This window comes from Cydia amplana, chromosome Z (assembly GCF_948474715.1).
Source record: "Cydia amplana chromosome Z, ilCydAmpl1.1, whole genome shotgun sequence".
Lineage (NCBI taxonomy): Eukaryota > Metazoa > Arthropoda > Insecta > Lepidoptera > Tortricidae > Cydia > Cydia amplana.
The window spans coordinates 31,636,960-31,659,821 of NC_086096.1; the positions used below are offsets into that span (position 1 = coordinate 31,636,960).

Below are 22,862 nucleotides of genomic sequence, written 5' to 3' on the forward strand. Positions count from 1 at the left end.
CGTATACTCGTATTATATAAAAAAAACACTGCACAAATACTAAATTCAGCGGCAAATATAGGTTTACGTGTTAGAGTTCAAATAGCGCATGAAACTATTACAGATACTTAAGATTTGATTGGAATCATGTTAACTAATATAAGGCATATTTAAATAATGAACACATTCCCTTGGTAACTATCTAAAACTTAATTCGTAACAGATATTTTAGTACTTCCTCACTTATGATACATACAAACTCCATTTCTACGAGAAAGTGCACCTGAGAGCACGGCTGGAAAAACTCTGTAGGTAGTTACTCGTATAATATCACAGTTTCCAATACCCCACTCTCGTTCGTTTTAATTTTACTTATGTATATTAAATTTAATCAGTTTATAATGCCAACAATAAACAGAAAAGTAAATAAGTGACTTCTTGGAATATTCAACATGTCTATTTGGTACATTTTACATATTTGGTTCAAATTCTACTTTGAAGATTGAATAAATACTTTGAGGTGTAGAAACGCCTCCGTTGGTTGGTCTGAAGAGGCCGAATTCCTAATTTGCAGGCTGCGACTAGCAAGCATTGCTCTCCACGTGCCCTGCATATCAATTTAGTCCAGGTTCAGCTGAAGTCCACTGTACAATGCAACGACGCCGCATACTTTATTATTTTGTACGGTGACCACGACATGGATTAATGATGTATGTATAAATAAACCTACGCAGCTACTACAAATAGCTCAGTACATAGTTTCGTTCCAATATGGACAAGCGAAACGCTTAACTTATTCTAGCTATTTACTGCATCTAAATATTATTACAACTAGATGAAGCGTATTAATGGCTTTTGCTTTTGCGGTGTCCACCGCTGACGATCTTGAGCAGCCGCACAACGGGCGCTTCGAAGGCCAGCGAGATCACAAACGACGTGACGAACGCCATCACTGCATACCCCGAGTACGAAATTATCTGAAACAATAAAACATCTCGTTACCGACATAAAGCATAAAAGTTTCCGCTCTGCCGGATCGCTGCCGCGACGTGCGCGGGATAATTGTGGAGCGCCAGCTGACACCGAGAGAGCTCCTTATTATTTAGCCTCCATGAAAAGGACGTAGGTAGGATATTGAATGCCTGTCGTATATTGTCAAACTGAGTGAATGAATACGAACGCATCTCCATAATCTCCATTCTGAATCCGCTTTTATACTCTGCGGTGGAACACTTTGAAGGGTTCTTGTTTTACCCTAAAAATGAACTCCGGTGGATATTCAATTTAACGAACAAAGTTGTTGGGGAAACGATGTGCTTCGGCTTCGGCTGCACAAGTACCCTGCGGAGGCGGAGCCGAGTTCGATTGATTTAATGCCCCCGCGATGCCTCTTCTCTGTACTTGTTGAAACTGGGAAACGTGAGTGGCCAAAAATAAATTATATCCTTGGGCACACATACTTATTCAGCTTCTGAAAAATATTCCCTACATAAAAACATATTCCAACGTGCTATAATTGAAAACCGTGCTCAGTCTTTGGGACTAAAGAGAAAATCCTATCATTGCAGCGCATCTGGGATGCGATGCGAAGCGAGCGAGTTCGTGTGTGCCATTAAAATGAACAGTAGACCGATAGTTTTAATGCAAGCTGCAATATGATATTGTACGCGGTGTTGATAAATTATGAAACCCAGGGGAACAAGACTTTGATGTTAAAAGTTTTTCCCTGCGCTTGTAATGTTCGGGGCAGTTTCACGGGTCGCCGCCGCCACCGCCTCCTAAGGGAATCAAAACTGATCTGTTATTTGCATGTTTTCGTTTTCGAGCTATTTTCGGGTTGGCTTTCACTGTTGTCACATAGACACTACGGATAGTAAAATAAATAAATGGCAAAAGTATAGAAAAAGGCTTAGGTACCTACATACATCTAACTCGGGCTAATAAGTACAACTAATATTGAGTTATTGAATTAAGTTTAGGTGTGCATTGTGTACGAGTCGAGTACGTATACCTCCCCCAACTATATTAATTAATTAATTAAATTGTATTGCGCTATTAACATAGAAGAGTACCTATATATGGCGAACTTATCGCCTTAAGGCGTTTTCTACCAGTCAACCATTTGGCACTTGCACTGACATAATACTTCTTAGAAGGTGACGGCCACGCGTTGACAGATGATTAAAGCGCAACCAACATAGAGCCACTGAAGAACGTAATACCTAATGAAACTATTTATTTAAAAAAATGAATGCTACCTTCATTATCGCCAACTTTGCCTCTAGGGGAAACTTTGCCCAAAACGACAATTTTAAACAAATTCGTTAATGTAGAAAAATGTGTAATACTTATGGCCACCCTGCTATTTTTATTAGAAAACAGGTTATATTTGTGACAAAACTATATACCAAACATGAGCACAACTTGACTTGGGAATTTTCAGCGAGTTGTTAAATATAGGGTATGTTTCGGCGGGCAAAAATTTTTAGAAAAATGAATGCAAGTAGAAAAAAATTGAGAACCCTTTGACAAAAAGTTCCGGGATTCGGCTATAAAACATGAAGCATAGATTATGTCTATTGAGGTTTAATCTAAAAACTCCTAAAGACACTAAAGTTTTGGTAGTGGGCAATGTAATACGGTAATATACAGACCAATGGATGCCAACATTGCCCACCACCAAAAACGGCTTAGGGTAGTCACTTTTGACTAATTTACACAACTTCGCAAGTGTTTGTATACTAAAGTAAGTTTATAAAACTATACAGTATTTAGTTGGTCTTATTATCCTTTATTTATCCCTTTAACGCATGAAAAATACAGCAAAACTCATATTTTTGGCCATTAAACTATTGTAACAGATTTTCTCTAAAGTGACAACCCATGCTATAATAATATACTCTGCCTGGTACTCTCTTCCGAGATTCGCGAATGACCTAACTGTCACTTGCCTACGTCATCATGCTGTTTACAGGTTCTCAAACTTTAAAATGTGGGAGAATTTTAACCAACGGTGAAAATTATTTTAACGGCATTAATTTTAAGTTATTCATGTAGAAACATAGTAAAATAAAACAAATCTATACTGCCCTTTTCACCCCTACTCTTACAGTTCCGAATAGAACAGCCAACCATTTTCGTAACAAAACATTAATTACCAAGCTTACGACGTGAAAAGTTTGGAAAACACTGCGACTGCTGACACTGAGCGAGAAGGAAATAACAATTAACACGCGTTCGACAAGGATGACGGTCAGGGACAAAATGGCGGATTGTCAAATGTGACAGCGCTATCCTGTGTTGCCAGTAGTGTAAACAGAATTACCCGAACGTCTAAAATTTCTTTCGTGAATCGGAAGATATTGCTAACGAATAATTAAAAATGACGTGTTATTGTAAAATTTAAGATAAAATACAAATGAATGAAAATTATAAAATTATAAAGAAATATTTTAACTTATTAACCATAGATATAATGTACCCATGTGACATGTTATGTTGAAATAAAGTGGCAATGTTATTGTGACGTAGGCAAGTGACACTCTGGGAAGAGAAGACCATGTTTTATTAGACCATGTGACAACCCTAGTCTTTGTAAAATGCTAAGGTGAGTCTTGTATGTAAAAAGCAAAAACGGGTAAGCAACATTGCCCACCCAATTTATTCAAATGTTTATATACTTATCGCTAAGTTATTAACAGGGAATGGTAGGATTGCCCAAAAACTTTTTGTGGTCCTTCGACATCATCGTCATAAGAGCTGTATTTGAGCACCAAATTGACGTGGGCAATGTTGGCCAACACCCCGGATATCTTTGCCCGCCCTCTAAAACGCCAAAAAAAAATAGGTAAAAGCATAAAAAAAATTTCTTCAAATAAACTCACGCGTTTGATTACAATGAACGTGCTGAGCAAAAAAAGTCCTCTGATAGTATATTTTTTTTTAGGAATTCGTGTTTTTTCGAAAAAAGCGGGCTAAGTTGGCTATAAAGAGGTACCGAACTAGACCAAACACACTTTTGCAAATCAATAAGCTATTTCGTGAAAGCAGTTCGTTCGAAATAAATGATTGCTTTCGACCTGGGGGGCGATTTTTGAATTTCGACCACTCGATTTCGTGTATTTCGTTCAGTAATATCTCCACTACTATACTTCGTTTTTTTTAGCATTAGAAATTTGGTAAACAATCTTGATGTGTCTTTTAATTGAAAAACACATTTTAAAAATAAGTTAAGGGAAAAAAGTAACAATTATGAATCTAATACGATCTTTTATAGTCTTCTGCTTTCATAAGTAATAGTTATTGATTTTTAAAAAGTGTTTTTCTATTAAAAGACATATCAAAATAGCTTACCTTCTTTCAAGTTCTTTCTAATGCTAAAAAAATCGAACTATAGGCATATAAATTCTACTAATAGAATTGAAAACGAGTGGTCGATACCACTCGATTCCAAATTTCTATCACTCGTATTTCAAAAATTAGCATTTCGCCATTTTCCACCGATATTCGAGTGACAAAATCGAACGATCGAAATTCAAAAATCGGCCCTCTGGTCGAAACTAACTCAGTGTAGGTACCCAAAATAAACTACTACAGGACGAGAGAGTAGGTACATCTCGCATTTCACGGGTTTAATTCGGGCTCAATCGGTATGTACCTACATTATTTTTGTTCACCTACATTTTAAGCGGCACTTAATTAGGTATTTAAAAATAATAAATAATAATAATGTGCTAGGTGAATACAATAACAAAGTATTATTTAACGCATTAGCTTGATATATTATTTTGTCAAGTTATTACAAATACTGACCACCATAGAGTTCTGCAAATGAAAGGGTCCATCCAGAAGAAAGCAGGTATACATCATGATGGTGGGGTGTACGAGGTAGGCGCAGTAGGTGAGCCTGCTCAACGGCAGCAGCCCCCGGTACGACAGCACCGAGTTGACCAAACCGCCGTAGCCGCAGCAGCACGCGATGCTCACCCAGGCCAGCGCCACGCCCCACGCTGCGCATATACATACAAATATTTAAAACCAGATTTTATTAAATACCAAAAACCTTATCATTAGTTGTGTAAGGTGATTTGACTGAATTAATAATCATTTGAGGGTATTATTAAAATCGGTTGGAAGTCAGCTGTCAGTTATGACACTTATGACAGCTGGTGACAGCTGTCAGGTTGGTTTGGCGGCAAGTGGGAGCATGGCGGGGATTCGAAGGTTAACGGCCGTACGGTTCGGACGCTTGGGACAAGCGAAAGGTGTTCAACAAAGTTACCTATTATAGGGAATCATTGTAGTACCTACCGTGTAATAGTAATCGATTAAAATTATATATTATATCGTATTGTGGAGTTTTACTACAGTTGGATGAATCAACTGTAAGCTGCGTCAAGTAAACTGTTTAAAGTACAATTCCGCGGTGAACCGCAGACGGCTGCTGCTAGCAGCTTCCTTTATAAAACCGTGCGGTACTCGCCGTCTGCAACCCAGAATGGAATTCATTTATATCTTTGTTATATGTAAGCCACTCGAAAAATCCAGTTAGTTAAGTACAATAAACATCCGAGCTTAACATTTTTCTGTTTTTTGCTACCAGGCATGGAAACAAAAAACAAAATTCCGTGCACTGCTATAAAAAAGGGTCACATTTTCTATTTTCATCTCTCTCACGGAACGGAAAAAGAAGGATATTTTACGCAATAAAAAGACTGTTTCTAGTTAGAGTTGGGAAAGACTTGAGTTTTATGAGTCTAAATTAGACGAACTCGAATATGCCGAAACTGCTGCTGCTTAACTAACTAAAAAGGACTCGAGATAAATAAAAAAACCCATTTGTTATACCTATAGGTACTGAAATCAAAATTGTGGCTTTTGAAATAAGTACTACAACGTATTTTAAAGTGCGTTACAAATAGTTTGAGTTTTCTCTAGTAATCACAACAGCTTAATAAAGAAGATTTAACTAAATGACTAGTGTCCAAAATACTGAGTCCAGTTCAAAAAATAAGTCGCCAGTTGGCAACGACCCAAGGCTTTAGGTACCAACACTATTCTTAGCCATTGCATGTGTGCTTTGAGCTTTGGAACCTATTGAAGGCGGAAGGCAAAATGGTATGCGTACTGCGAGCCATAGGAGTTTTAATTAAACGAACTTTTATCAGTTTTTGCAGCTTCATAATTTATGTAATTCACTTTGAAACTAAAAAACTTTGAACAATATAGGTAGAAATAAAGAAGCTATGTTTTAAAACACGACATTTTTTTAAAGTTATGGATAGGTAGGTATTTTAAACGGTAACGGTTTCACAATATATTTTAAACGGTGACGGTTTCACAATATCGGCATCAGTTTAGTAAAGTAAATTCGTACCTTGTTGTTTTAGAATCCAATGCAAATAACAGCCCAAACACCGGAATAACCTCAATACAACAAAGTTATTTAACAGCTTAATTATTTCTTATGTAGAAAAGTCTAAAAAACCTTTAGTGTGTGTACGTTACCGGTATGTCCCACACTGACGTAGAAAGCGGTCGGCCAGACCTCAAAGTAGCCGTCCACCATCCCGAAGATGAGGCTGCCGATGATGGCGAGCGACACCGGCCAGCCCACGGCCACTAGCCAGTATGGCATCTTCACCTGGCACTTCGTCTTGTGCAGGTACCAGCCCACAATCATACCTTCAAGTTATTGGTTTTGTTAGTTTTAATTCATATAAAATAATTATATCATGGGTAGAAATTGTCTTGTGTGCTCTGCCACAAGCCAATTTTATATACACAATAAAAATAGTATAATAATAAATAATAAAATAATAGTCGTAGTATTAGTAGTAGTAAGCATTTTATTGTACACAATATATTTGTACTCCGTGGTTTTATTTGAATTTAGACATTGTGTTATAATCTGCTGTATGACTTATTTTATTATCCAAAGACTGTAAAAATACCATACTAATAGAAAATGTTCCGAAATAAGTATATTCAAAGCGTCATCAAGTGTCATTCAAGTGTATTCCAAATGTTCGGAAAGTCCTAACGGAAATGATACAATAACTTGGTACCTATCAATATTTTGTGAAGTGAAAGATTGGCAGCCGTGTGAAGTTATCGATATAGTTCATCCGGCCCATCGGTTTTTGTGGAACGCGTTTAGGGCGGGCTCACTGACCTACAAAGGGGATATTTGAAACGTACTTACAATCTAACAATATAAACGTTTATTTTTTTGGGAAAGGTTCGATGGATATTACAGCAAAAAAGGACAACGCCGCCCCACTTGGGAGTTCGATGAGGAGTTTTTATAAGAGTTTATAGCCTTACCGACTAAATAGGGACCGATTCTGGACCAGGGTTTGTCGTAGAGCCCGTCGAACATTTCAAACGGCTCCTGTATTCGAGCCTTGTACATGCTCGACACGGAGATGTAGATGGTGGTGGCCCAGGAGCTCACCATGATCACACCCAGCAAGCCCACAGCAAACTTTGGATGCCTGATGGATTCAAACAAGCACTAAATAAAGTCTCAATAATGATTAAATATAGTTTTAACAATCTTCTGACGATTTAATTGATGTCCACTTACTTCACTGATATCAACAGTAATATTATGCCCACGACATAAAACTGCATGTCATTGGCCATGTACCAGGACCAAACCATACACATTTCACGCTGAGAGTATAGGTTGTTGATGTAGAGCAGATTTCTCCACCAGAACTGGTCACAAGTGACGTGGTCGTACTGTGCCGGCTCGAACACCGAGTGCGAGTTGGTATACCGAAGAGTTATCTCGTTTAAACCAATCACGAAGGCGTACGCTGGTGATAGTCGCACAACTCGATAAAAAAACAGAACCACAAAATTCTTGATTAGACTGAAAAATTCCCCCCGCGTATATAACTTTCCTTTAGGTTTCTCTAGTAAGTCCTGACAGAACGAACTCTGGCTTATGACGGATACCGATAAAGCGGAATTCGTGTAGCCGTTCATATTTTTGTTAATATGCTGTTTATCTTTCTGCTGCTTCACTTCTTCTCTTTTTACGGCCTTTTTGTCTTCGGTTCTTAGGAACAGGACTGTAACAAGTAGGCCACTGGAAACAAAAAAATAAGTAGGTACAATGTTATTTACTTGTAAGCGTCCAGATTTTAACAATTTTTACTATACGTACCTTATGAAGAAGAAACTGTCCACGCAATAGGAAGCGTTGCCAACAGATTGGTACATGAAGTTCCGTTCTATTATAGTCCTCATTGTCTTGTTCGTAGAGATGTAGAATACAGTCAGGTAAGTATGTACCATTATCACCCATACCACCGATAAGAATCTGGAATACGTATTTATGTTAAGGTGAAAATAATGATATAGCCCACTGATATAGACAACTTAATAGAGCATTTCCAGGTGAAGCCGTCGTCGATCTGTACCGGTGCTCTGTGCGAAAATATCACCTAAGAAGTGTAATATTTTTTTCTACATTTATCATATGATCTAACATTTCGATTGATTAATTATTAGTAACTAATTTAGTACAAATGCTTGCCTCACTGTAAATCAAACCACGTAGGTTGCTTGGATTTAGGTTGAAATTAGTAGTTCAGTATGTACCTGATTCCATGTAGTGAAGTGAGCGCTCCGTCGGTGGGGCGATGCGTGCTGAGGATGGCGCGACCATTCGACAGCATCGAGAACGATAGTAGCACCTCGGCCCATGTACCTGCGCATTAAGGGCCATCTGTTGTGTGTTCTAACAGCACCACACTTAATTGACTAAAGGTAAACCTTATTTCGTTGCAATAAGGTTTACGAAAGACAACAAGTGACACCGATTTTATAATATATGTTGCCTCAAGCTTATACCATTACCATTATATGTAGATAGAAAAATTAGCTAAAGCCTCTCTTATCTGCACGTGAAGTGTTCGCATTAGATTTACCATATGTAAAATTGGTAAAAGGATGTAAAGTCTGCAGACTCATTATACTCCGTCTTTATGATTAAATTTCCATAAAGATTGAACAAAAATGGTTGTCAAGGTCAAGTTATTTTATAAACTGTACCTTACTCACTACATAGTATAAAACAAAGTCGATTCCCGCTGTCTGTCTTTTCCTATGTATGCTTAGATCTTTAAAACTACGCAACGGTTTTTAGGGTTCCGTACCCAAGGGGTAAAAACGGGACCCTATTACTAAGACTTCGCCGTCCGTCCGTCCGTCCGTCTGTCACCAGGCTGTATCTCACGAACCGTGATAGCTAGACAGTTGAAATTTTCACAGATGATGTATTTCTGTTGCCGCTATAACAACAAATACTAAAAACAGAATAAAATAAAGATTTAAGTGGGGCTCCCATACAACAAACGTGATTTTTGACCGAAGTTAAGCAACGTCGAGCGGGGTCAGTACTTGGATGGGTGACCGTTTTTTTGCTTGTTTTTTTTTATTGTTTTGCTCTATTTTTTGTTGATGGTGCGGAACCCTCCGTGCGCGAGTCCGACTCGCACTTGGCCGGTTTTTTTTAATAGATAGAGTGATTCAAGAGCAAGGTTTATGTATAATTTGTTAACCCGTGCGAAGCCTGGGCAGGTCGCTAGTAATTTATAAACTGTAGGTACCTTAATAACTTAACTGTACCAGAAATCAACCTGTATATATTATATACAAATACTTAAATACATAAAAAACAACCATGACTCAGGAATAAATATATGTGCTCATTACACAAATAAATGCCCTTACCGGGATTTGAACCCAGGACCATCGGCTTCACAGGCTACAAAAATCATCTTACCTCTCCCAGGATATCCAATAATACCCCCTAGATATTTTTTACATTGATGGTAAACAAGCATACGCTTTCAAGCCTACTTATTCGGTATTTACTAAATATGTACTTAGTTTGTTCGCGTTTCCATACTTTTAGCATGGGTTGTAGGAACATAAAGTGCCCGATGTCTCTCCCTGGGGCATACCTGACTACATTAGTAATTTTCTTTAGAATTCTACATGTCGCCAATAGCAGATTTAAAGTAAATGTTCAGTATTATGTAGAGAGAACAATATACCGATTATATAATATTACATCACGGCAAATTGCCGGCAGCTGTCGTAACAGTTGCAGTCGCAAATCTGTGTACTTACCGCAAGTTTCCCGCCGAAGGTCTCTGTCTTGATTGTCTTTGGTTGAGTTCCCATCGGCTTGATGTGTGCCGTCGCTGACCTAAGAAATTGACACAATTTTATTTACATTATCGCTTATGCGACTGCATTCATCCATTCATTGCCTACGGAACCGAGGCCAAGGTTAGCTAAGAAAACCGCTTTTGTAAATTAGTGTAATTTGGAAAATTTGTCTTACACCGCTTTCATTCTTGTCCCGAGTATAGCGTTGGTATTGTAGATAATAAATGGGGCATTATCTATGAAAAGGGGCCTTATTGTCGATGGCGCTTACGCCGCACAGCGTCGCGCGGCATTGTATTTATATCGGAGCATCGTTAATAATGGCGTAACCGCCATCGTCAATAAGGTCCATTTTCATAGATAACGTCACAATTAGTGATTGCGATAATAAAGTATTTTTAAAATAAGTACCTAATTTATGTGACCTAGCGGTTTTGTTCCTCTATCGATTTCATCAATGATAATAAAATGTATTATTAGTGTATCTCTTGAAAAAAAAATATGTTGGTGATTAAGTTTATACTGATTTGGGGTTACTTTGATACCCCTTTATTTTGACGGAATCCGATAGAGGGTACTGAACCCCAATAAGGAACAAAACTGCAAAACAACAAAAAATCCGTTTGCAGGTTTAGAATTTATAATGATGGTGGGATTGCTTTGACAAAGAAGGCAAGAATATTTTAGGAAAATAACGCTTTAATGTATTACGAAACTGAAATATGTATTTTTATTTAGACGTATCATAAAATAATGTTAACTACAAAATAACTAACAATATTTAATTATCTATCAGTCATGTTAATGTTATATGAAGTCCAGGTAAGTACCTACTAGACTGTAACCTACCATATCAAAAGAAATGTGAGTATCGGTTAGAAGTGTACCATAGATGAAGTTTTTTTTTTCATTTCAGTGATATCACTACACTTTATAATACAAAGTCCCCCGCCGCGTCTGTCTGTTTCTTTGTTTGTATGTTCGCGATAAACTCAAAAACTACTGAACGGATATTCATGCGGTTTTCACCTATGGATAAGAGTGATTCTTGTGTATAATTTGTTAATCCGTGCGTAGCCGCGGCGGGTCGCTAGTTTAACATGAAATTTGTAATCAATGTAACCACTCACAAGCGATCAAACACACCTTTACGTGTAAAACTCAAAAATAAGGTCGCTTAATATTATGATCTGTTGATACAGACTCCCACAGCTCAGGCACAATGCATATACATTTACTATACTGAAAATGGTACATTACGAGCTATTTGAAGCTCATAAGATTAATACTTAGGTTTAGGTACTAATTTTTAATTTTATTCCATCTACATGCGTTAACTTGCAATCTGCATTCGTCAAGTAACTTACATGCCAAAGCCCAAAGAACCCGTTCCCCGGTATTAAAAACCGAAACACCCCTAACAAGCTAAATCAATCAACGAAAATGCTAAGCTTTTATACTCGTTTTAGTGAAAGCTTAGTCTTAGTATAATTAGATAATGTCAAAGCAAATGGTACAAGTACATATGTAAGTAGTTATTTGATGTTTCTACCCTTTTTATGAGCACACATTCAGCCAATTTGGTCAAAACGATGGACGCAAAAGTGAAAAACTACTTTTATGATGTAAACATTAGCTAGATTAAAGCTGTGCTATTAGCAATGTTACTAATTGCAGCCGAATATGCCGACGCTTTTGTGGGCGTGACAGACAATGAAACTCGATTTACCTCCTTAATTTATCTTTGTGGTTTCAGGCCTTCAGTGTCCTAACAATATCGTAATATTTAATGTGCCGGGGTTACAGAGCGGGACGATTCACAGTACACTTATAGATTTCTTGTGCGTAGGAGTTAAAACATTATGTAAGTAAATTATTCAGAACACTTAAAAAGGTATGGGAATTATATGAAATTGAGAGAATATTAAAGTCTTATTTGTATTTAGAGTCCCCAGCAAGCTCGGCCGAATTTCATCTTCCCATACAAACGAAGTTTCGTTGTCATTTTAATACTACGTGTTGGATTGTAATGAAACTTGCACATGCACATACAATGGCATGGGGTATATCTGGTCCTGTAATTACACTGCTAATAGAGCAAATACAAGTTTTGTATGAAAACTTAAAATCGATGTATTTTTTTAAAGCTACATACAATAATTACAGGACTAGATAAAGCTACCTTATCCTATTGCAAGTACACAGTTTCAGAGCAATGTAGCTTTTAATATTAAAATGAGAGCGTAACTACGTTTGTATGGAGAATCAAGCCTGCTGGGGACTCCAGGCAAGCTCCAAAACTTATCCCGACATTCTACCTATAATAACATTTATTGACAGATTAAAATTTCAGACAAACATTTGTGCGACTTGTTATTTTTATTTTGTGAATAAAGAGTTTGATGCGGTACCGGTTTGTTGTTGTTGTCGTGTTGTGCCAGCTCCAGGTCGCTCGGGTCGGTGCTGTGTTTGAACCGGCGCTCTAAGTAGCCCTCGTAGCAAGAAGCCGTCACCATCAGCAACAAAACTATAATGGATACGGTGCTGCAAAAGAGAAAGTGACAGATGAAATACATTACAAAAGCTTGCAGTATGTACATGATGGGCGGCTTAGCGCGTAGATCAGTTTTATTTATTGTGCAGAACCAGAAATTGAGCGATGCCTGCTGAGTATACCATAAATCACACAGCGTCGAGACTGTTTAAATAATAGGCAATCACAGATCTGATTGAGGTATACCTAGAGATGATGAGTTTCCTGATTATAAGACTCATTACAAAATAAAAACAAATATAAACCTATACTTGAAATGTACGTCGCGGTTTGTAGGTAATGTACCTCTGTGTCAAATTGGCTTACCCAATGGGCATGCACAACTTTCGAATATTTTTGTGACGATAGTCAACAATCATGAATAATTAGATCACAGACGGCGTTGAAAAGTTAAAGTTACCCGGGGTTCCCTTATGTGTGCAAGCAGGTAATATATATAAACACTGGCATTTTATGTTACAAAATGTTAACGTTTTAGTTTCATTTTAGTTCTGTCCCCAAAATAATCAACCTGACATCGCGTGCATTCTTAAATCATTGAAATTAATCGATACAATGCACGGCACAGGGTTGGTGGGCTGACGCCATTAAGTGTTCCAATGTAAACTCGGCATGATACCTATTATTGGATTTTATTTAATCCTCAAACTTGAAAGGCTGGAGATTCGAGATACAAGAATATAAGTACAATTCAAATATGTACCTGGTCCGAGAAAGCAAAATGTTATCTCGCTTGCCTCCGACGCGTCCGCACCCCATAACTTACCCCACCGTACACCCTTCCGCTTTACAGGCCCCAAGGCCACGATTTTCGTATTTGTACTAGAAGTAATTATATCAAGAAATACAATCTACATATTTTTATCTCGTAACCAAAACCGCGTTTTCCTAATTCAGATTAAACTTAATTTATGAACTTTCGACATCCTATAGAGGTAAAGAGTAAACGTATATAAAATAAGCCCTTATCGTAGGTACTTTATTTTCGTACATTATTATAATCTGCGAGCACTAGAATATTCCATTAAGCAATGTTTCACGATAAGATAACTCGGTTTACTCTAATGGTTTGCGGGGATCAAAAAAAAAATACATAAATAAATTGTGAACGTTAAGAATGAGGACATTTGCCTAATTATGTTCATTATACCTCAATTTCCAAGTGGATTGCACTAAACGACGACAGACACACTAATGGCTATCCATTGTGAATGCCTGCGGAGTATTAGTTAGAAGAGTTTTAATATTTCAGCCAGCCTGTAATCATATTTTATTCAGTCCAATCTTGGGGGTGTTTTCCCGGAGAATTTATGAAAACCGTGATTTATGTAGAAATCATAACGCGGCATAATTTATCGTTTTATTTCTGTCCTCCGTCGCGGCCTGCGGGCTGTCAGAGCGAGCTGGGCAATAGGGATTGAGAAATGCATTGCAAACCACTATTTTCCACTGCTTAAAATTTTAAATTATCGTTATATTCTATTGTATTTTTTTTTACTGAAGTTTCTCTGCATAAAATGGTTATTAAGAACCGCGTAATATGTCTTACCGACCTGCCTCATGCATTAATGATGTAGGTACCTAACTAGAAATATCCGCACAAAAACATGTGTATTACCATTGATTCTTCCTCGCGTTGTCCCGGCATTTTGCCACGGCTCATGGGAGCCTGGGGTCCTCTTGGCAACTAATCCCAGTAATTGGCGTGGGCACTATAGTTTTTACGAAAGCGACTGCAATCTGACCTTTCAACCCAGAGGGTAAACTAGGCCCGTATTGGGATTAGTCCGGTTTCCTCACGATGTTTTCCTTCACCGAAAACCGACTGGTATTTCGTACATAAGTTCCGAAAAACTCATTGGTACGAGCCGGGGTTCGAACCCGCGACCTCCGGATTGCAAGTCGCACGCTGTTACCGCTAGGCCACCATCAGCGCTTCCAATTGTTAATTCATTAATTTGTGTATTACAATTGTTAATTCACTAATTCTTACCCTAAAATATGCAGCTTTGTGTCGTGCAGTATATTGTAAGAGCTGGGGACAGGCCGCACGCCGACGGTTCTGACGGCGGACGGCAGGCCAGCGGCAGCCGCCCGCGCGCTTGCCGCGGCCTCCGCCTCGCTCATGATGGCCAGGATGGCCGACTCATTACACGACGCTGGTAGACACTCGCCCACCAGAATCACTCTGCTCTGAAAGTTTAAGTTTATTTCAAATAAACATTTCAAATTGTAAAATACCTGCACGGTTATTTTTCTCAAGTTACGTACCTACAATACAAATACTCTTTATTCCACTCCTCATTACAGAATACAATACAAAGAATAGAGAAAAGAAGAGGTCTAGGTTAATCTCAAAACATATTTGCTAAATATGTAACTATGAACTAAAGTAATGTAACGTATAATTAACTAAACTGTTAAATATACTCAAAATTAACGAGAGTTGGTACACTTGGTACATTAGTGGAGCTCACAGGAACCACTTTCCGTGTGTAGTACCTAATTGACTTGACTGTGGAGCTCGACTGAAATCGTACACGTGCTGGTTTTAGTTATTAGATACATAGTAATTATTAATTGCAGTACGTGCAGTTTCACGCAAAATGAGAATAGATAGGTAAGATAGGTATACACGTATATTTTGATCAATGAATAATAGTTACATTACCTAACCTAGAGAGCAACAGCATCAGCATGCCTATAGTTGCCTTTAAATAAGCAAAGACTCATACAAAATATATGACGCTTTCGTAAGCTTCGTAGGCTTTTAAATTTATTATGATTACAAAAGCTCTCAGCCGACTCGCAAGGTGCAGGCCTAGGTAGTAAGCCTTGTAAGAGCACTGCTAGTAAAATATCAATTGAATTTGCTTTAGTACTTCGCTTAGGTCCTGTACATTACTGAAATGATTTTGCTAGGAGAAAAGAAATTGTAAATGCTTGTGTGCCTTAAAAATACTTAACTGAAACCGAAAAGGCATGTTAGAACTAACTAGTAACTCAGTTAAGTAACTATTTACTTATTTCATCATAGGTACTATTGTCGATAAGGCACAAAAAAAAATGCGAATATAATTAAATACTCATGACAGTTGGAGAACACACACAGAATAATAAAATAAAAAGTCAATGTACTAAGTTTACTCGTATTATTATTTTAAATATTTTTATCACTGTGGTGATGGTCAACATTGTAGCCTTGTGGGTCATTGCAGCTTCATTCTTATAAAAGCTTGAGCTGTTGTACTTGTGAACAAATATGCCTCTTGACTTGAAATAATAATATTTTTTTAATAAACTTCCTCCTTTAACTTGGTACCTAAGATATTGTCCCCCTAAGAAATAAGTAACTGTTTTTCCTGGATAAGCATAAGAAATCAACAAGTTACCTGGGGCAAGTGATCCTCGTCTAGCGTAACGTTGATCCTGACCATGTGGAACTTAGTGTCGAAGGGCGGCGTGGACGCGTAGTACTGCTTGAGGTGCAAGTCACGGCACGAGCTAAGCGAGCCCAGCCAGTACTCGTTGCCAAACATCACGTTCTGGTTGTACTGCCCTGACGCGTCGTACACTGGAACATACGTTTATTAATGTACTAGCTGTTGCCCGCGACTTCGTACGTGTGGATTTGTATATTGGTAGTTATATATTCTACATTAGCTTAGAACATTATGCAGCAAAAGATAGCAGTAGGGACGGTTAATCATTTGTTAATTATTGTACAACGCATCAGATTTGTCTTACACAACCAGGCCACGAAGTTTCAAGCCCCTAACTGAATAAAATTGCTCTCGATATAATCCCTCTCCACAGGCAACTAATACTCATCGAGACATTTCTAAAAACCCCAAACACAATTAGATTGCATTGTTTTATCACAGAGTTCCTATGGCCACCTCCTGTCTCCATCATCAGATCAGCTCGACGGTACCATAATATTGCATTGTCACCCGACTTACATATGTATGCAAATTTTCAGCTTCATCGGAAACCGGGAAGTGGATCAAATTTAACTTGCAAGATTTGGTTACAGACTGACAGAACAACGGGACAGGTGAAAGTAAATAAAAGCTTGTAAATAAAAACCTACTATCTAACTATCTATTTACGAAGTTTAAAGTTCCTAGCTTTAAATAAAATTTGAACCCTCTACCAACTTTCAATCCCTTTTTAAACCTTTTAGGGGATGAATCTTTAAAAATGCTCAAAATTACTTTTCTTATAATATGCCTTTATACAACGATTCAAATAAATGTTTGACCTCCATACAAATTTTCAACCCTTTTTTCACCACCACCACTGGGGGTTGAATTATCAAGAACTAATAAAATACCTTTTTACGAAGTTTCAAGTTGCTAGCTCTAAATAAAATGTATACCGTATACAATCTTTCAACCCCTTTTGAACCATTTTAAGGGATGAATTTTTAAAACGCTGAAATTACTTTCCTTGTGTTCTAATAATATAGCTTAATACAAAGATTCAAGTCCCGCACTCTCAAAAATATTTGATCTCCATACAAACTTTCAACCCCTTTTTCACCACCTCAGGGGATGAATTTTCAAAAACGCTGAAATTACTTTTCTTGCATTTTAATTTAATACCTTTTTGCAAAGTTTCAAGTTCCTAGCTTAAAATAAAATTATCACCCCAAGACGAACTTTTATCCTCTTTTTTAACCCCCTTATTATGCCTTTCTAAGAAGTTTCAAAGCATTTGTAATGGATTCAAACTTTCAACCCCTTTTTAACCACCTTAGGGGATGATTTTCAAAAACGCTGATATTAGTTTTCTTGTATTTTAATAATATATCTTTTTACGAAGTTTCAAATTCCTAGCTTAAAATAAAACTTGAAGCACCATACAAACTTTCATCCCCTTTTTAACCCCCTTAGGGGTTGAATTTCTCAAAATTGCTTCTTGTACACTTTATAAATGTAATCTGGTGTGCAAATTTCAACTTTCTGTCTTTTGTAGTTTCGGCTCTGCGTTGATGAATCAGTCAGTCAGGACACGTGCATTTATATACAGGGTGCTTCCTGTAACAGGAGCAATAAATTAAACTAAAGGCTGTACTCATCAAACTGACCAACATTTGTTCAGCAACTTTAGTTTAATCTAAGACGCAATGTATTGCAAATTTTGTTATGTTTAAAGCATGACAAGCAGCGTCAGACAAATTGATGTCAGCGTACATTGAAGGCAATATTTATTTTGTATGAAAAAGAGGAAGTCTAAAACACCCTGTATATAGAAGACTGTCTGTTGTCAAGATCCGACGTTGATTATTATACACTTCTACTCCAATTGTTTTTTAAATTGACAATTATTTAGGTACTGTCAGCATCAAAAGTAGCGGATGAAACAACGCACCAAAAGTATCTGCCACCCTGGAATAAATTTCCAAATGGAGATAAATCTACAGTTCGCATTTAAAGGTACGTGTCACAGTCTAATTGTTCTACATTATAGAGACATACCTATCTATCTATTTTTGTTAAGTATTAGAGAATGGTGGATACTTTTGATGCTGACTATAATACTGACTATAAATATGTACCTATACAGACTTTAGTTTGTGTACCTAATTCGTAGCGCATTTCCTTATGTCTAGTTATATAAAAACTCGCCAGCATGCATGAGCCCCGAGTCATACGAGTATTATGTTCTCGTCTAGTCAGAGCTTCTGAGGTTCATCCATTAAGTTAGTACAAAAATAATGTTTTAAATCAAAAATCCACACTGTTTGAGACTAATACTTATTAAGTTTAGATATATTCTACAACGGGTAGGAATTTAACAGATAAGTATAGAAAAGACTGTTACTAGGGAAAGCGTTTGCTTGGAGCCAATGAATGTAGAAGTGTCGTAGGAGATATCAATAAAATTAAGACATTTTTTTAAAGTCCATCGTTCAAACAATAAATGTCTCATGCAGTTTTATTATAAGTACGATCAAAATAAACTACATTCAACATTATTATTATTATTGATCCCATTACTGATTGGTTTGATCTACTTGTGTAAAAACTATTGAAATACATAAATATGATTTTTGTTTTTAAATAGACGAACTCCCGAACCTACCGAATAAAAAATTGGCCTTAACGTCTCAAATAACTTAACATTCTACCTAAAGATTGCATTTCGGCACTATTTTGTAAAATACTTGTATGTTGTTCTGCAATCAGTAGAAAATGTGGTATCTAAGTATGGGATGCATACCTACAGAATTAATGCCTTATTCAACTCTGAGTAGCAGTGTGAGATACGAGATTTTTCAAAGTTTCAAAGATTCAAAGTAGTGACGATTTAGCGCTACATTCGCTTCGGCCAAGTTACGTTACATAAAGTAGAAACAACAATATTTAAGTAGTAACATGATGATTTCTAATTTCATTCTCAAATAAATCTCGTTCAGGCTACCTGCATCAGCAAGCCCGAATTACCAGACAATTATAAAGATTGAGTAAATATCATTTTACATAACTAAGGTATCTACATATAGTGATGCGATAGTGACCGCACGAATATCTTGAATGGCAGTGTGTCAGCCCAATTCGCACAGCAAAAAGCGCTGACGCCGCCGGCCGGGAACACACATGAACGTTTCTTACGAGATTTTACGAGTCGGTGCAATTTATAAAAATCAATTAGGCCTACACTTTTGCAATTTTGTATGCCTAAGGCCATTTTTTAATGAATAATCTTATTATATACCATTCTTGAGAAACATGTTCGATAATCGCTCATTTTTAGGGTTCCGTAGCCAAATGGCAAAAAACGGAACCCTTATAGATTCGTCATGTCTGTCTGTCTGTCTGTCTGTCTGTCTGTCCGTCTGTCTGTCCGTCCGTATGTCACAGCCACTTTTCTCCGAAACTATAAGAACTATACTGTTGAAACTTGTTAAGTAGATGTATTCTGTGAACCGCATTAAGATTTTCACACAAAAATAGAAAAAAAACACTAAATTTTTGGGGTTCCCCATACTTCGAACTGAAACTCAAAAAAAAATTTTTCATCAAACCCATACGTGTGGGGTATCTATGGATAGGTCTTCAAAAATGATATTGAGGTTTCTAATATCATTTTTTTCTAAACTGAATAGTTTGCGCGAGAGACACTTCCAAAGTGGTAAAATGTGTCCCCCCCCCCCCTGTAACTTCTAAAATAAGAGAATGATAAAACAAAAAAAAATATATTATGTACATTACCATGTAAACTTCCACCGAAAATTGGTTTGAACGAGATCTAGTAAGTAGTTTTTTTTTAATACGTCATAAATCGCCTAAATACGGAAGCCTTCATGGGCGAGTCCGACTCGCACTTGGCCGCTTTTTAAGATAGTCACTGATTGGTTTGGCTAAACATTTAATAGTTAATTCATAAATCTTTGCATATACATATTTCGGATGAGATTATATTTAGGGTGAGATGCTATTTAGTATTTACAACAACATACCTATTTAACTTAAGCCAGCAGCAGTAATACTCTGACAGTAAACCAAATTCTGTGATTAATGTGATTTTACTTGATCTACGAGTATTGTTCTCAAATTATTTGCAAAACCTCGGGGTAAACGGAAGTTCTCGTTTACATAGGTACCTACTGAAAAAGAATCTTTCAACTCGAAATGAGTCCTTTTCGTACAATAATGATTAATGAACGTACGTGCCGGCCGAGAGGAGGGGGCATGCCTCCAATCCGACACAGAAGGGACGTATATAGACCGCGCTTCTGTAATGGAATACTTAGGCCTATTTAAGTCAGGGTGGCAGCTTGGACGGGCAGCGTGCAGGTTGATCGTCCACGTGGTGTTCCGCGATTCCCAGATTTATAGCCAACATTTATTCATTCCTTGATATACATATGTCCCTTGCAAACGAGTCGATTCTTCTCTGTATTGTGAATAATCATAAGTAGGTTTCCCACTTCAAAAAGACAGAAATCTATAGCCCCATAGATTTCTGTCTTCTGAAATTTGATGATAGATCGCAGTCAACACTGTATACTGTAAAGTCAACAGCATTAGATGTAGTTTGTCGTCTGTTTTTGAGAAATGTTGACAAATGGTTCAAGTAGCTATTCCAGTCGTAGAATAAATGATCAACCAATAAGACCTAAAACTTTTATCGATATATAATAATTAGTGGTGGTATAAAAAACAAGCAACAACGGTTGCACTCCGGGAGTACCGATAGAAGTGAAAACTCACCTCACTATGTTACCGACGCCCGGTAACACGATACATACGTTTAGCGGAGGTATTCTATTTATTTATTATATGTTATTATCATTCTCAAATAAGATCACACATTTTCATTGACATGTTTATTTACATACTGCCATGACAACGTCAAATTATTTGAACATAGGTAAAGAGTCTTGAAAAGGAGTCCGCAACATAAATGTCAAATAACATTGAGTTTTTCTTTATTGATTTAAATGCCATCTAAATTATGAGTGGCCACCTTACGGGGCTTACGGTCACGTGATCGCCTTACGCCCCTTGCGGTCACGTGATCGCCTTACGCTGTCTCGAGTTTATCATTTTTTCCCCACCTCAAAAAGTGCCCAGCACCGCTAAAGAAGTTTTCACTTCAAAAACACAACAGAGTCGCACAATAAGGGTTCCTTTGTACCTTTTTGGTACGGAACCCTAAAAACGAGTAAATAGTAAGCGAATTCAGAATTTACTGTTATTTTTATTATACTAAAGGCTAGGTACTCGTATAGAATGCCGAATAAACATCCTTATGCTTACCCACTTCTGCGGTTCTTCCTAATGCTGATAAAAACAAAAAATAGGATCTACTGTCTAATCTTTGACTCAACTTCAGTGCTGGATAAACCGTGTATTAACATAATACGTGATTTGTCACAAATAGATAACATTTCGAAGAGCTAACATTTCTAAGTTTAGACGACGTTCAGACGTCATGACGTGTATGCTATATTACTTCGGGCAGGAGTTAGGAGCGTCTCTGCGGGAACTCTGCCTGCTTGCAGTAAAATAACTCGAACCCTCTCCGACGGCGTAAAACAAACAAGTTGGTAATTTTTATGGCTCATGAAGGTACAGTACTCGTAAAACATGCCATTAAGAGTTAAAACGTTAGTACAATATCCCGAAACCAATATAAATGTAATAACGGCGTGCTTTAAGTTGGATAGTTTATAATTACACAGAAAGTTCGCGGTACGCCCTTATTAGAATTCCGTAGGCAACTAGGAACCCTTATCGTTTCGCCATGTCCGTCTGTCTAAGGTAAAAGTAAAGCTTAATAAAGTTTTAGCGATAATGTACCTACTTACTCAAAACAAATGTTAGCCGATTTTCAATATTTCACTAGAACATGAAGGCCAGACCAAATACAGGGAGTACAAGCTCATAAAATCCTTATCATTTATTTACTGGGGCTATAAAACACGAAGCTGAACATTCGCTGAGATAGGAGGAGGATTTTTGCTCGCAAGCGGGTGAGATCATCTCGTTAATTATTTATTACCATATACCTACGGATCTATTTACGGGTATTTAGGAGTTAATAATATTATACTATAAGTGGAACAGCTTCAGGTTTGAAAGCTTCAATTTTCAAAGACGCATTCACATCAAAATATCGTAGCCGTTGGCCGTGGTCACTATTGGTGGTCACGTGAATACTATTTAAATTGTAGTTACCTATACATATAGTATTAAACTTGAATTCGATTTCATCAGCGATCAGAATTGTAGAGCCCGTATTAAAGTTAAAAGCTTTTCTCCATTATATGCACGAATGGCATGATGGCAAAAGCTTTCAAAATGGATGGCCGAGGATTGTGTTAATGAGTAATAAAATGACTACCTTCGTTTTATTTATTTTTGAAGTTAGTACACGACACAGAGGCTACAAATGGCTTCATGTATTTAAAAATGGCAGAAAATATTACATACCTAACACAGCAGATTAATTGGGTTGGGATGACAATATGTTACTAAACGGTTAGGAAAATAACAACTTAAACTACCCGTGGCTAGTAACGATGTAACACTGACAAGTGTGTGGGGAGGTTCTGGAATAACATTAAGTACCAAACTATGAATGTCACTCTTAGTAATGTCATTCCCATAGTCTGCATACGTAA

The 22,862-nt window shown here is 37.3% G+C and overlaps 1 protein-coding gene across 1 annotated transcript in view; it reads right to left on the reverse strand.

The window, feature by feature from the left end:
* Nucleotides 1–513: 513 nt before the first annotated feature.
* LOC134661930 (nose resistant to fluoxetine protein 6-like) overlaps nucleotides 514–22,862 on the reverse strand; it is a 40,796-nt gene continuing 18,447 nt past the window's right edge. The window contains exons 2-12 of the mRNA XM_063518183.1: nucleotides 16,117–16,298; nucleotides 14,718–14,917; nucleotides 12,582–12,714; nucleotides 10,129–10,207; nucleotides 8,593–8,701; nucleotides 8,156–8,311; nucleotides 7,568–8,077; nucleotides 7,306–7,475; nucleotides 6,487–6,663; nucleotides 4,792–4,988; nucleotides 514–956 (exon numbers count right to left, since the gene is read on the reverse strand). Coding sequence (XP_063374253.1) covers nucleotides 825–956; nucleotides 4,792–4,988; nucleotides 6,487–6,663; nucleotides 7,306–7,475; nucleotides 7,568–8,077; nucleotides 8,156–8,311; nucleotides 8,593–8,701; nucleotides 10,129–10,207; nucleotides 12,582–12,714; nucleotides 14,718–14,917; nucleotides 16,117–16,298 — 2,045 coding nt within the window. The 3' untranslated portion in view covers nucleotides 514–824. The remainder of the gene's footprint in view (nucleotides 957–4,791; nucleotides 4,989–6,486; nucleotides 6,664–7,305; nucleotides 7,476–7,567; nucleotides 8,078–8,155; nucleotides 8,312–8,592; nucleotides 8,702–10,128; nucleotides 10,208–12,581; nucleotides 12,715–14,717; nucleotides 14,918–16,116; nucleotides 16,299–22,862) is intronic.